At 41.8% G+C, this 16,304-nt stretch overlaps 1 protein-coding gene across 1 annotated transcript; it reads right to left on the minus strand.

Annotated features, from left to right (window-relative positions):
• Positions 1-3,932: 3,932 nt before the first annotated feature.
• On the minus strand, positions 3,933-5,815 carry LOC107944592 (uncharacterized). Its single transcript, XM_016878401.1, has 6 exons — positions 5,788-5,815; positions 5,605-5,682; positions 5,141-5,505; positions 4,889-5,050; positions 4,326-4,733; positions 3,933-4,274 (listed from the first exon to the last, which is right to left on the minus strand). Exons 1-6 carry the CDS (start codon positions 5,813-5,815, stop codon positions 3,933-3,935), a joined length of 1,383 nt encoding a protein of 460 aa, XP_016733890.1.
• Between the last annotated feature and the right edge of the window lie 10,489 nt (positions 5,816-16,304).

Raw genomic sequence — 16,304 nt, forward strand, 5'->3', positions numbered from 1 at the left:
TCTCTTTTGATGTTCGAGTGAATTGTATTGAATCATTTGATGTGATTAAAAATGTATATGACCATTGTGTATTTGAGCTAAAAGGTGGCCATATGACCCATCAAACTCCTTGTCATATTCGGCCATAAGCTAGCAAAATGAGACTTTAATGAGTCAAATTTGTTTGATTTAGCTCAAGGAGTTAAAGGAGGTGAATCGAGCAAAGGCAAAGAAAAGGTCATCGAGTAGCCGAGTTGGAACCGTCTTACCCAACACAAGGTAAGTCATTAAGCATGTAGTTGGTATTATTTCAAATGGTCATAATGTTTATGTATTGATGCTGAATGGAATGAATAAATATACATATATATATATGCATGTACGTATGTGATGATGAAATTGTTGAATGAAAAGAAAAGAGGTAAGATGTACTGAGTTGTTGATCTCGGCACTAAACGTGCGGATATAACCATTTATGACCATGAGATTGGTGCTAAGTGCGCGGGATTAAATTGTACAGCACTAAGTGTGCGATTTGACTATGTTGCACTAAGTGTGCGAAATGAATATGATGCACTAAGTGTGCGAATTGACCATGCGGCACTAAGTGTGCGAGTTTGACTATGTAGCACTAAGTGTGCGATTTGATTACGTAGCACTAAGTGTGCGAGTTGATTATATAGCACTGAGTGTGCGGACTCAATATACATTCGTGAATCATTATGGACACTACGTGTGCGACACTATTGAGTCGATCGCGGACAGCGGATCGGGTAAGTGTCTTGAGTACATGGCTAATAGGTGCTATGCTTATACTTGGTGTTGAGCTCGGTAAGTTTGAACCTATGTGACAAATATACTTGAAGTCACGTACATAAAATTTATCATAGGATGGGTGAAAGGCCGTTTAGTCGTTTGATTGTAACGAAAATAAATTGATTTATGAAAATGCTTCAATGTCCTATTGATGAGTATATGGAACGTGAATGCATGAATTGATATGAAATTGAATCGATAGGTTGGAGGAACTATGGTATGGTTCGGAATGGATGGAGTAATTAGCCTCGTTCCATTTTGTTTTCTCTTGTGATAATGTTATTGATGGATGGTAGTGCATAGCTTATGACTTACTGAGTTATAAACTCACTCGGTGTTTCCTTGTCACCCATTATAGGTTGCTTGGACTCATCTATTTTTGCGGGGTCAGGCCGTCATCGAAGTCATCACACCGGATAGCAAGTTTTGGTACTTTCTTCTTAGTTGGCTTAGAAGAACATTTTGGCATGTATAAGCTATTACGTTGTGTTTGAACTTTGGCATGTAAACTTTAAGCCATGCGAAGATGGCACGAATGTTCGATTGAGTTGGATCAAGGGTAGGCATGAAATGGACCTAGTTACTTTCGTAACAGATGCTGGCAGCAGCAGTGTCATGAGATTGAAAAATCACTAAAAATAGTAGGAGTGGAATTAATTGATGAATAAATTATGTAATCGAAGCTCGATGAGTCTGTTTTCATGAGGAAGTAACGAAAAGATCATATGGGCAGTATATTAAGAGATAATCAGATTTTTGTGGGACAGGGCCAGAACGGTTTCTGGATTCCCTGCTCCGACTTTGGAAATTAAATATAAATTAACCAGAGATAATTAGGGGTCGTACCATATATGTACAGATTCCTCTCTGAGTCTAGTTTCCATAGAAACAAACGGCATCAGTATTGAAGCTCTGTGCAGAGAGATATCCAAGTCGTAATGGGAAAAGGTCAGTGTAGTCGACCCCTGTAACATGGGAGACTTTGACTAATAAACTGTACTAATTGGCCTGACCAAAAATTCTAGAAAAAAATACATAGGTGGGGACATGAGTCTAGTTTCAGGGAAAAATCACAAAACTGATTTTCAAGTTGTGGAACTCAAGATATGATTTTTGAAGCGACTAGTACTCAGACTGGGCAGTGTCTGGAAAAATTTTTCAAAGTTTGTTAACATCTCGTGTCCGACTCCGGTGTCGGTCTCGGGTTCGGGGTGTTACACTGTCCATCTGTCTGAGGTTGAAACGCAGTACTGAAATCCAGTCGCATACCCAACGCCTCGTGTAATTTCCTCCAGAACCGAGATGTGAACCTAGGATCTTTGTCAGATATGATAGAAACTGGTACTCCATACAACCTTACAATCTCTGCCACATACAACTTGGCCAATTTTCGTAACGAATAATATGTGCGGACCGGTATAAAGTGGGCAGACTTAGTCAGTCGGTCTACAATCACCCAAACTGAATCCTTCTTAGAAGGTGTCAAGGGTAAACCACTCACAAAATCCATGGTCACCCTCTCCCACTTCCAGAGTGGGATCTTAACTTGTTTCAGTAACCCAGAAGGTACCTGATGCTCCGCCTTAACCTGCTGACACGTCAAGGACTTACTCACATAATCTGTAACTTAGCGTTTTAACCTAGGCCACCCATAAAACTCACGAAGATCCTAGTACAACTTGTTCCCACTAGGATGCATGGCATAAGGGCTACCATGCGCCTCTCGTAGAATAGACTGCCTCAGACCAGAATCATTCGGCATACACACTCTTCCACAAAAACATAACACCCCTACCCCATTCTGCCCAAAATCTGAAGTCTCACTTTTTTCCACTTGCTGAAAATGAGGAACTAGCGATTCATCCAACAACTATTTCTCCTTAATTTGATCAGTCCAAGTCAGTCTCACTTACAGTTCAGCTAACAAGCTACCATCATCGAATAGGCTAAGGCGAGCAAACATTGCTCTTAAATCAGAGATAACTCTACGGCTCAGTGCGTCAGCTACCACATTAGCCTTGCCTGGGTGGTACTCAATTGAACAATCGTAATCTTTAAGCAACTCAATCCACCTTCGTTGCCTAAGGTTCAACTCCTTCTGAGTAAGGAGATACTTGAGGCTTTTATGGTCTGTATAAATAATCGTTCTTTCCCCATACAAATAATGCCTCCAAATTTTTAGTTCAAACACCACCGCTGCTAATTCCAAATCATGAGTGGGATAATTCATCCCGTGAGGTTTAAGCTGCTGCGACGCATAAGCAACCACCTTCCTTTCTTGCATCAACACACACCCCAATCCAACGTGTGATGCATCACTATAAATGGTAAATTCCTTCCCAGACTCCAGCTGTATCAAAACAGGAGCCTCAGTTAAGACTTTTTTCAATTTCTCAAAACTCTCCTGCTGTTTATCGGACCAAACAAAAGGCACCCTTTTTCGTAGCAATTTAGTCAAAGGTGCAACTATCACCGAAAACCCTTCCACAAAAAGTCTGTAATATCCACTAACCCAGAAATTTTCGAATCTCAGATACAGTCTTTGGTGGTTTCCAACCCAGTACAGCTTCAATTTTTCGAGGATCAACCCTAATCCCCCCAGCAGAGACCACATGACCCAGAAATGTCACCTCATGCAACCAAAACTCGCACTTACTGAATTTTGTGTACAACTGTTTCTGTCTCAAAATTTGAAGGAGAATCCGCAAGTGTTCATCATGCTCCTCCTCACTTCCCGAATACACCAAAATATCGTCTATGAACACTACTACGAACCGTTCCAGATAGGGTTGAAATACTCGGTTCATCATGTCCATGAAAGCAGCTGGTGCATTCGCTAACCCGAACAGCATTACTAGGAACTCGTAATGACCATAACCAGTCCTAAACGCTGTCTTATACACATCAGCTTCCTTAACCCTAAGCTGATGATACCCAGATCGAAGATCTATTTTGGAGAACATAGCAGCTCCTCGTAACTGATCAAATAGATCATCAATCCTCGACAGTGGGTACTTATTCTTAATGGTTAGCCTATTCAGCTGATGATAGTCAATGCACATGCGCATGGACACATCCTTCTTCTTCACAAACAATACCAGTGCTCCCCAAGGAGACACACTCGGTCGAATGAATCCTCAGTCTAACAACTCTTCAATTTGAGCGTTTAACTCCATTAGCTCCTTTGGTGCCATCCTATCAGGGGCGGACACCGGAGCTACTCCTGGTAGAAGCTCAATTCTGAATTCCACCTCACGGTCTAGGGGCAAGCCCGGAAGCTCTTCTAGAAAAACATCCGAAAACTCCTTAACAGTTCTAACATCCTCAATAGCAAGACTTTTAGTCTCAAAGTTGCTAACATATGCCAGGAAAGCCTTACAACCCTTCCGAACTAGCTTCTCGGCTCTTAACGCCAATATCACATTAGATAAAAAATCTCTTCTCTCCCCTATTACAGTCACCTCCTCATCCTTCACAGTCTACAACACCAACTACTTAGCAGCACAATCCAGCTTTGCACGATGCTTCACTAGCCAATCCATGCCTAAAGCAATATCAAATTCCCCGAATGGCAGTTCCATCAAATTCGCAAGAAATACGACCCCTTGAACTTCCAAGGGCACATCCCTGAACAATTTATCCACCCTGACCGATTGATCTAGCGGACTCAACATCGTCATTTTACTATCAGTGTTCTCAGATTGAATACCCAACATTCCAGACACAGTGCACACAACATACGAATGCATGGATCCAATATCAATTAAGGCAACATAAGGAAAATTATACATCAGGAACGTACCGGTTATGACATCAGGGGCGTCACCATCCTCTCGGCGATGAGTAGCATAAACCAAGGCTGGTTGTCTCGCCTCAGTATTACCAGTGCCTCTACCCGGTGCTCCACGACCACGTATAAACCCATTTCCTCCTCTAGCCTATCTACGACCCCTCAGTGGCTGACCACCTCTCACTAGCTGAACATGACCCTGTCCTGTCACTTGCATCTGAGTGGGCTTCTGAGGACAATTCCTTACCTGATGATCTAAGGATCCACACCTGAAGCACGCCCCAATCTTTTTCCAACACTCACCCAAATGAGATCTTCCACATTCAGCACAGGGCTGCGGTCCTGCAACAACAACAGGATCTCCAACTCGAACCAGCCATCAAACTTGGCCCTCTTAACAGGCCTACTAGCAGAAATAGAGGATCCAAAGTCCCTTTTGCCTCTGCCCCTATCCTTATCACGATTCTGGCGCGCAGAGCACTTCACATCCTCAGCAATCTATGCTTTCTCCACTAAAGCAGCAAAGTCTCGCTCCCTCTGTGGAGCTATTAAAACTCTCAATTCATCACGAAGACCATCCTTGAAGCACATACAGCATTCGTACTCAGTTACTACTATCCCACGAGCATAATGACTCAACCGCAGGAACTCCGCCTCATATGCCGCCATAGTCTTATTCCCTTGGGTCAAGTTTAGAAATTCCTTCCTTTGGGCATCCACATAACTCGTGCCCACATACTTCCCCTGAAAGGACGCCTTAAAGAAATCCCATGTCAGACGATCAGCTTGTGTACCTTCCCCCACAGTGAGCCACCATTGGTAAGCCTCATCTCGCAGTAACGACACTGCCCCTTTCAATTTCTGCTCCACAGTACAGTCCAGATCATCCATTATCCACTCCGTAGCCTCTAACCAATATTCTGCCACGTTCAGGGCTACACTAGAGATACCCTTAAAAATCTCTTCCCCATTGGATCAGAGTCATTCAGAAAATGACCCCTGGGTCATTAATCCCGTACTCGCTCTAGCAACTCTTTCAAGAACTTGCAGCATCGCCTGAGACAAGGCGTCATCCCCAATTGCTCGATCATGAGACCCTGTCTCAGTTACTAGTGAAGTCAGTTACGCCCTAGCAGGCATGTGACCCGACGCTGAAGACCCAGCCCTAGCACCCCCTCGGCCTCTTCCACGGCCTCGCGTACCACTTCCACGAGTACCCCTAGTGCTCATATCGATATACGTTTAAAAGTTTTATGCTATCAGTTTATAATTCTAGTTTGACATTAACAGATATTTTATGATAAACATTATTTAGAGTTCTTTTTCTACAGATCGAGATCCCACTACCAATATCAGTCTTCTACAGTCTCAGTTTACTCTAATTAGAGATTTAATGCTACTATCTATAACAGTTTTCCAACATCACATTATAACTTACAATAGTAAATACCAGCAGAGAACTTACAGATTTGGCGCCAGAGACTCGGTGTGCCACACCTTCAGTAACATCATTTCAGAAGCAAGTCAAATACCGTTGAAAATTTCCAAAACCAAATTTTAGAAAAACCTTTTTAAACCCCAATTTTAGAAAAGAAGGAAAAATACTTTTCTGCTACCCATACCACAGCCGAGTTTTGTAACCTGGCTCTGATATTACTAAATGTAACACCCCAAACCCAACCTAGACGTTACGGCCGAATTTGGTGCGACACCTCAACCGTTTTTCAAATTTGATCGTTTCGGTAAAAATTCATTACTGAATCTAATCCTTTTATTATTACCTAACTAAAGTTCTCATCAAAACGTTTACCAATTTGCTTCCCTTGGGGGTATTACTTCATTTTAAACCACGGAAGCATTTTAAAAACTCGTTGTTGAACGCTCGAGTTCTTTAGAAAAAAGCGTGCTATTTTGAAAACCCGTGTTTTCCTAGACTAGCGGTTTAGTATAAGCAATCAAATTCCAAATTAAAATTTAAAACCCACCAGCGGCTTTATTACATAAATTTAAAACCCAAGATGAAATCTAACTGCAATTAAAAGAAACAGAAGCAGTAGTGTGGCCATCTCCGAGTCCCTCACAGCACCAATCAATCTAAGCTTGGGGATTACCTGCACAGTTTAAAAACGGGGTGAGTTTACAAAAACTTAGTGTGTAATCCCAATATCAATCAGACAGTGATCAACACAGTATCAGTACAGTCTGGGCCGAAGCCCTATTCAGTATTAGTACAGTCTGGGCAAAAGCCCTATTCAGTATCACTATAGTGCATAATGCAACCCATCCCATAACCATCCAGCACACCACCCGTACCAACCAGCGCACCTGTGGGGATATCAATCGACCCATCCAACCATCACACCAATATCGCAGCAAAGCTGCTAGTAGTAATAATAACGCAGCATAGCTGCCAGCGTAGCAAGCCACCAGTGAAATATATATGTGACAAAGTCACCAATACAGTACTTCATCCATATCATGAGCCCAACCCCATGCAGATGTCGTGTCATAAATAATACGTGCATGCAGTATGTCATACTCAAAACCAGTCATTTAAAAGTACTACGCACATTATTTAACCTACCACTAGCATTATAAAGGTTATATCATCGATTAGGGGCAAAACAGTACTTACGACCCTTTAGGGGTATTTCGGTCATTTAATAGATTTTAAAGTCTCGATATAGATAATGACCTCATCGAAGGCCTACAATTACCTTGTGTGACTCCGATAACTCATTCAAGTGAAACGGTGAAATGGACCTCAGCCCAACATTCGGCCCAAGTGGCCCACAGACTCGTGTGGCCCGTTGACCTAATTTTAGCCATGGCTATGCGAATTCCACAGCCCAGTCCAATATTTTCCATCTTTTTTAAACTTTAATCTGCATGGACCCACGAGCCCATTTGGCCCATACGGCCCATAGAGGCCCACAACAGCTTAAGCCCACGAGAGCGCTCGCGGTGGCCTTTACAATCTGTCACACAGGTTTTGTGGCTCGATTGACCTTGCGAGCATTCACGCGCTCATACAGTTGCAAATGTCGAAGTTTCGGCTCTTGGGCTCTTCGGCTTCTGCGGATTCACAGTTACGCAGTGGTGTGAGTACACACCCTTTTTTCTTATGATCAGTAATAGAGTGGTGTACGGTTACACACCTTTTTTTGGAAAGAAAGACGTCGAGCCCTGCGTGCTCAACCTAAATCCAAAATTATGAACCTTACTTAATTCTCCAACGCTTGGGTTAACCCCAACTACGTACTCACCAATTCCCAACAATAAGCACCGCTTACCTTGCTAAGACCAATGGGGCTTAAACCACCCTTATCCAATGATCACCCATCTATAAACCACAATCTGCATCACCAACCCATTTATTTAGCAACTTAATAATACTCCATCAAAACCAAACGCACTTCTTACCACGACGTGAAGTAAAACGAAAGGCTATAGCATTCAGCCCACCCCCTTGGGTAACGTCACAACCCCCTAGCACCCTTTGAACGAAAAAGAAAACGTTAGATGAGCCCATCCTCACGACAGTCAAGAGGATTTGGCTCAGGAACACCCAAATCAAACAAGAACACAAAAGGAGGCTTTAACTATTTGGCCAGCGAAAGCACTTACCTTTAATTAACAGAGACTAAGAATCAGTTAGGCCACCACTGCTTCGGTCACACAGAGAGAGAAACAAGCGGCTAACTTCAGGAGAGAAAGAACAATGAAAAGGATGAAGGAGTAGTTGGGTTCGGTTTCTTCGACTTTAGAAGCAAGAAGAAAAGATGTTTGAGACAACAAAAAGAAACAGGTTACTAATGTTTGGTTAAAGAGGATTCGGCAAGCTTGACTCAAAGAAGAAAAGAGAAGAAATTGGGAGGAGGGAGAAGTCACTTACAATCGGCACCAAAGGGTAGCAAAAAGAAAAGCCAAAAATTTGCAAAGAAGGATTCGGTACCTACCCCAAACAACAATTGCCGAAAATGCCTAACCTAAACCTCTTGATCGAATTTGCACCCCCACACACACCCATTCGGCTACAACTCCCTCCCAATTCAAATTCCATGATAATCTCCATGATTTTCTCCACATAATCCTCCCCTTATCTCTCCATGATCCACTCCTAAGACCGATTCAAACTCTCACACAGCAGAGTTTGAAACCACTTCAAACTCTTGCCGCCCCCTTCTAGCAAAATTACTCTTTTGCTTGCCATGGGATTCGAACTCATGCCTCCTCAGTTGCTCCACATGCCACTTGCCACTAAGCCACAAGGCTCTTTGTGTCATCAACCAACCACGATTACTGATAAGGCCTAAGTGCCAGCACTTAGGTTCTTTTAAGAGCAAAAACAAAGATGCTGCAAAAACTGAAACTTGGACCCAGGACCTTCCAAACACCCTCAAACACACCTAAATCAACTAACCACTATAGCAAATAGGAATTTATGCTAAAACTAGCAAAATTACAAACCCAAAATTTTTAAAGCATTACAAGTGACATGTCATTAGGGGATTATTGTGATTATGTGATCTGGGTGCTAGTCTTGTACGTCCTATCGGTGGTTGAGTATACCGGCATGTGTTGCGGTTACTTCACAGCTTGTGTGAGCAACACCGTGTAGCTATGTCTTGACCCAAAGCTTGTGCGAGCAGGCTTGTTGATAGCTCTAGTGTGAGCAGTATATGTGATATGAGATTGAGATAGCTTTAGCTATATATGTGGCACTTCGAGTGCAAGATACATTGACCTGGCTTTAGGCCATGCTATTGGCACTTTGGTGCGAGTTTCTTGAGTATCCAATAGTATTCCAAATGGTTCAAAGGGTAAATGAAAGATGTGATTGTGTATGAGATTGATACGAGATGGTACAGGTATGTACATGAACCGTATAAGCTTAAATCGAAGAAGTTGTGAAGTTCATATATAAGATTATGTTTGAAAATGTGAAAGGCTTGTTAGTTAAATGAATTCATGTTGATAAGTTCAAATTGATGATTTGTATATTCATGTTAAGATTGATTTTATTTCATACGAGCTTACTAAGCTATAAAGCTTACTTTGTTTATTTTCCATGTTTTATATTGACTTCAAAGCGAGCTCAGATTTGGGGATTGTCGGAGATTTTGTTACACTATCCTACTATCACTTTGGTACTTTTTGAGCTTATGTTTTAAGTATATGGCATGTTGTGACAGCCCAAAATTGACCCTAGTCGGGAAGTGGTTTCGGGACCACAAAACCGAGTCATAAAAATAATTGATTTCCATATTCTATGCTTATTATGTGTGTACATGAGTATGTGGAAGTTTCATTCTCCAAATTTGCCAATTGCATGAGAAATTATTAAATAGGGATTGATATGAGACATGGTGAAAATATGATAGGCTAATTTAAAATGGTCTATTAATGTATGTTGTGAAAATGATGGGTTTGCATGTCAAATTACCCAAAATTTGAGCTAGTGGTTGGCCATGCTATGGGTGGAAACATGTTGGGAACATGTTGGCCTAGTGAGGTATGTAGGAAAAAAATAAAATAAGGGGCATGGGCATAAAATAATGAAAAGGAGTATGATGAATACAAAAAAAAATGTGTGTAGTTGTTTCCCCCCCATTGCCGTGAGCTAAAGAAAAGAAAGGAGAAAATTTTTGTTCATCCTTTCTCATCTTCATTTAGCCGAAACTAGAAAGAAAAAAACAAAGAAAAAAAATGCTCATCCTTTGGTTCATCCTTGGCCAAGAATTTTAAGGAGGAAGGAAGAAGAAAGGTTGAAGAGGTTCGGCCATGCATGTAGCTAGGCTAAGGTATGTTTGATGATGTTCCATGAGATGCATGCATGTTTTAGTTGTTAGCTTGAGTTCTACCTAGCCCATGGTCTAAATCTTGCTATGTGATGGAAATGACACTCGGCCATGGATGCATCATTCTTGGTTGATGTTTGATGTTGTGGTGATGAGGCATGAGGATGTGTTAAGATTCGGCCTAGGTGGAGTTTGTGTTAATGCCATTGCATGCTAAATATGAAGCTTGTTAATGATGCATGTGATGGTGGCTTGATGATTCTTGAACCTCCTTTTTAGCATTTTTGAGTGAGCACATATGTGCATTGGTTGCTAAATGGAGAAGAATCGGCTAGCAAGTTGTGTGCTAAGGCTGAATATAACTTTTGCATGTTAATGAGCAATGCATGTGTTAAATTGATGGAAAGGGAGAGGATGCTTTACTAGTGTGTATATGTGTGTATTAGCCAAGTTTTGAACTTGAAACAAAAGGGTGTTTAGTCAATACAAGTGACCATACTTGTAGAATGTATTAAGTGTTGAAATCGGCCCCAAAATAGACATGCATATTCGGCCAAGGGGGAAAAATTAGCTAAAATGTTGAGTTTGATTCATGATTCCGTACATATGTGACTTTAATGTCTAATGTATAAATATGGGCTAAGTGCCTTGTGTTCCTCTTTTCGATGCTCAAATGATTAAATCAATTTATTTGTTTAATTAAGCTCAAGAGCAAAGGGGAACTAAATCCGATAAAGGGAAGGAAAAAGTGGTCGAATAGCTATCGGAATCGTTCGACAACACCCGAGGTAAGTTCTTGAGTAAGAGAGCTTAAATTATGATGTGATTAGATCATGTTTTAAGCAAATTAAAATCATGCTCTTTGTGTGGCTATTGAGCCGAATTTGCAAGAATGATAAATGTCTTGTGTTTGAGTTTTGCTAACGAAAATGAAATACGAATGGGCCATGATTTATTGTTAAATGTGCATGGTTATTTGAATGATGTCCGGGCTAAGTCCCGAAGGCTTGTGCTAAGTGACAATATCCGGACTAAGATCCGAAGGCATTTGTGCGAGATACTAATTCCGGGCTAAGCCCGAAGGCATTTGTGCGAGATACTAATTCCGGGCTAAGCCCGAAGGCATTTGTGCGAGATACTAATTCCGGGCTAAGCCCGAAGGCATTTGTGCGAGTTACTAAATCCGGGTTAAGTCCCGAAGGCATTTGTGCGAATTACTATAACCGGGCTATGTCCCGAAGGCATTTGAACGAGGAGCTATATCCGGTTAAATTCCGAAGGTACGTGATTTGGGAATGAATGAACTTGCTGTAAAATTCCAGTTAATACTCTCGAAACATCCCAACATTGAGGTATGTTTCGTATGTGCTTGAATTTAGTTGAGCCCTTACAAATAAGTATTCGCTCAGTTGATAAACGAGCTACCGGCCTTTGGCTGAGTTGATCTTTTGTGTATGTACATAAGGGTTGATAATGTGAAGCAAGTACGATATCGTAAATTTGTGCATATGAAATTATCCGTTTAGCTATATGAATGCTATACTTTTGTTGTGCTGGAATTCCTTGCTCAAAACTTACTAAGCATAAATTGCTTACTCCGTTTCATTGCTCCTCTGTTTTATAGATTTGGTTCTCCAGCTATCGGACTCGGGATCTTGAAGTCAAAGTCCCCCACACTATCAAAGCCCCCCTTTTGGTACAATTTTGGTTGAACTTCGAAATGGCATGTATAGGACTACCCGTTTGTTGTGGGTCGTGGACCCTTTGGACTTGTATAAATTTGGATAGCCATGCGAAAATGGCTTATATGTGTTTGAGTATAATGTTATAATCATTTGGTGTGGATATGCTTGACAAGGATTGGCCACGGGGATGGTTAATCACTTTCATAAATTGTGCTATTTATGCAAAAAGGGCTAGTTGAATCATGGAAACCATGAAATAGGTAAAGTCTACCTTAAAGGCAGATGCTGACAGCAGCAGTGATGTAGATTTGGAAAATCACTAAAAATAGTAGGAATGGAATTAAATAGTGAATAAATTATGTAAACAAACCTTGATGAATCTACTTTCATAGGAAAGTAACAAAACAATCATACGGACAGTATGTTAAGAGATATTCAGGTTCTCGTGAGACAGGGCCAGAACGGTTTCTGGATTCCCTGTTCCGACTTTGGAAATTCATTATAAATTAACCAGAGATAATTAGGAGTCATACCATATATGTATAGATTTCTCTCTGAGTCTAGTTTCTATAGAAACAAACGACATCAGTATTGGATCCCTGTACAAGGAGATATCCAAGTCGTAATGTGCAAAGGTCAGGGTAGTCGATCCCTGTAACATGGGAGATTTTGACTAATAAACTGTACTAATTGGCCCGACCAAAAATTCTAGAAAAAAATATGTAGATGGGCATATGAGTCTAGTTTCAGGGAAAATCACGAAACTGATTTTCGAGTTGTGAAACTCAAGATATGATTTTTAAAGCGACTAGCACGCAGATTGGGAGTGTCTGGGAAATATTTTTTATAAGGGGTTTAAAGTCTTTTAACACCTCGTGTTCGACTCCGGTGTCGGTCTCGGGTTCTGGGTGTTACATTTGATTGGTATCAGAGCTACGGTTTAGTCGATTCTAGGACTACCGTAATGTGTTGGGTCTAGCTATACATGCCATTTTATGTGATTACTTGATAGTGTGGTGATTTCTGACAATTGTAAATGTGTTTATTTATAGTAATGGATCCCGATCCCAACCGAGAGGTAGCTGATGATCTTGAGAGTGTAGCGCCTGCTCCCGCACAAGGGACAGCGCCGGCGGACTCTCAACCTAATGCTAGTAACCCGAATGATGAAGATAGACAAGCTTTCTATAGCGTGATGAATGATTGGTTCAACCAATACATTCGAACTAATACGGCTGTCCCACAACCTCCATTCCCAACTAATACCACCCCCGCACCTACAATACCTCCGGTAACTGACCAAATAAGGTCAAATAAGCCCCCAGTTGACAGAATCCGAAAACATGGGGCTACTGAATTTAAAGCTACGGATAGCGACGATGCCGAGCAAGCTGAATTTTGGTTGGACAACACTATCCGGGTACTCGATAAGCTATCTTGTACACCCGATGAATGCCTAAAGTGTACTATCTCCTTGCTACGTGATTCTGCCTATTATTGGTGGAGTACTCTGACTTCCGTTGTGCCCCGAGAGCAAGTAACTTGGGAGTTTTTCCAAACTGAGTTTCGGAAAAAGTATATCAGTCAGAGATTTGTTGATCAAAAACGGAAGGAATTTCTTGAGCTTAAGCAAGGTTCCATGTCAGTTACTGATTACGAGCGAAAATTTGTTAGACTTAGTAGATACGCTCGGGAATGTGTTTCGTCCGAGGCTATCATGTGTAAACTCTTCGAGGATGGGCTGAATGAAGATATAAAAATGTTCGTTGGCGTTCTTGAAATACGAGAGTTCGTAGTACTGGTCGAGCGAGCTTGTAAAGCCGAAGAGCTTAGAAAAGAAAAACAAAAAGTTGATGTGGGAATTGGAGAGTTTCGTAAAAGATCTTCGGGAAAGTCTCTTCAACAGGCATCGAAGAAATTTCGAGATGATGCGGGCCAGTTTAGAGGCACTTCGGGCCTTTTTAGACGAGATCGTGATCGACCCCCTGTGGGTACACGAGGCACTTCGGTCGCCAGTGTTGGGAATGAACGTCGAGATAGAACGAAATGTCGATATTGCGGTAAATGGCATTCGAGGAGTTGTAGATTCCCTGACCGCTCCTGTTACAAGTGCGGATCAGTTGACCACTTCATTAAAGATTGCCCGAGGTTGTTTGAACAGAATGAAAATCAGAGTGGGAAACCGGGTGCTACCACTGCTCGAGGTAGACCATCTGGAAATACGGGCAATGCTAGTGGTGGTCAGAGAGGATCTAGAGATGCTACGACCAGATCCGAGGCTCGTGCGCCTGCTAGAGCTTATGCTATACGTGCCCGCGAGGATGCTTCTTCGCCTGATGTTATTCCCGGTACTTTTACTCTCTTTGATACTAATGTAATTGCTTTGATTGACCCCGGTTCTACTCATTCTTACATATGTGAAACCTTAGCATCCAGTAAGACTTTACCTATTGAGTCTACTGAGTTCGTAATTCGGGTGTCAAATCCCTTGGGTCGTTACGTGCTTGTCGACAAAGTGTGTAAGAAATGTCCCCTAGAAATTCGAGGTTCCTGTTTTCCGGCGGACTTGATGCTTTTGCCGTTTGATGAATTTGATGTTATTCTTGGTTTGGATTGGTTGACCGCGCATGATGCGGTTGTGAATTGCAAAAGCAAGACTATTGATTTGAGGTGCGCAAATAACGAAGTAATCCGAGTTGAGTCTACGGACTTGGAGGGGATGCCAGCTGTAATATCAGCAATGTTGGCCCAGAAATATGTAAGAAAAGGGTGCGAAGCATACCTTACGTATGTACTGGATGACAAAGAATTAGACAAGAAACCCGAATCTGTGCCGGTGGTTTGTGAATACCCGGATGTTTTTCCTGAAGGATTACCGGGTTTACCACCTGTTCGGGAGGTAGAGTTTGGTATTGAGCTTGTACCTGGGACTACGCCGATTTCGATAGCTCCGTATCGTATGGCACCAACCGAGTTAAAAGAGTTGAAAGCTCAGTTGCAAGAATTGACGGATAGAGGTTTTGCTCGACCAAGTTTCTCACCTTGGGGTGCACCAGTATTGTTCGTGAAAAAGAAGGACGGAACCATGAGGTTGTGCATTGACTATCGTCAACTGAATAAAGTGAGGATAAAGAACAAATATCCGTTACCGCGTATCGATGATTTGTTCGACCAACTGAAGGGAGCCTCAATGTTCTCAAAAATAGATTTGAGATCGGGCTATTATCAGTTGCGAATTTGAGATTCGAACATACCCAAAACTGCTTTCAGAACGGGATATGGTCACTACGAGTTCTTAGTGATGCCGTTTGGGCTCACAAATGCCCCTGCGGTATTTATGGATTTGATGAATCGGATCTTCAGACCATATTTGGATCGGTTCGTAGTTGTGTTCATTGATGACATCTTGGTCTATTCAAGAGATGAGACCGAACATGCTGAGCATCTGAGGCTAGTGTTGCAAATTTTGCGGGATAAGCAGTTATATGCTAAGTTCAGTAAGTGTGAGTTCTGGTTAAGAGAGGTTAGCTTCTTGGGTCATGTGGTATCCGCATCGGGTATTCGAGCTGACCCGAGCAAAATTTCAGCCATACTTAACTGGAAGCCTCCAAGAAATATTACCGAAGTTCGGAGCTTCCTGGGACTCGCCGGTTATTACCGACGATTTGTCAATGGTTTCTCGATGATAGCCACACCAATGACGAAGCTACTTCAAAAGGATGTTAAGTTCGAATGGACGGAGAAATGTCAGAAAAGTTTTGATCAACTAAAAACTTATTTGACTGAAGCTCCAATTTTAGTGCAACCCGAATCAGGCAAAGAGTTTGTCATTTATAGTGACGCATCCCTACTTGGGTTGGGTTGCGTATTGATGCAAGAAGTTCGAGTGGTGGCCTATGCGTCGAGACAATTAAAGCCACATGAGAAAAATTATCCGACCCATGATCTTGAACTAGCTGCCATCGTATTTGCTTTAAAAATATGGCGACATTACTTATTTGGTGAGAAGTGCCATGTATTTTCGGATCACAAAAGTCTCAAAAATTTGATGACTCAAAGAGACTTAAATCTGCGACAAAGACGTTGGCTTGAGTTGTTGAAAGATTACGAGCTTGTCATTGATTACCACCCGAGAAAGGCTAATATGGTTGCGGACGCCTTAAGCCAGAAATCATTGTTTGCTTTACGAGCGATGAATGTGCACTTGTCTGTTCTACCCGACAATGTGTTAAT

This window comes from Gossypium hirsutum, chromosome A01 (genome assembly GCF_007990345.1).
Source record: "Gossypium hirsutum isolate 1008001.06 chromosome A01, Gossypium_hirsutum_v2.1, whole genome shotgun sequence".
Lineage (NCBI taxonomy): Eukaryota > Viridiplantae > Streptophyta > Magnoliopsida > Malvales > Malvaceae > Gossypium > Gossypium hirsutum.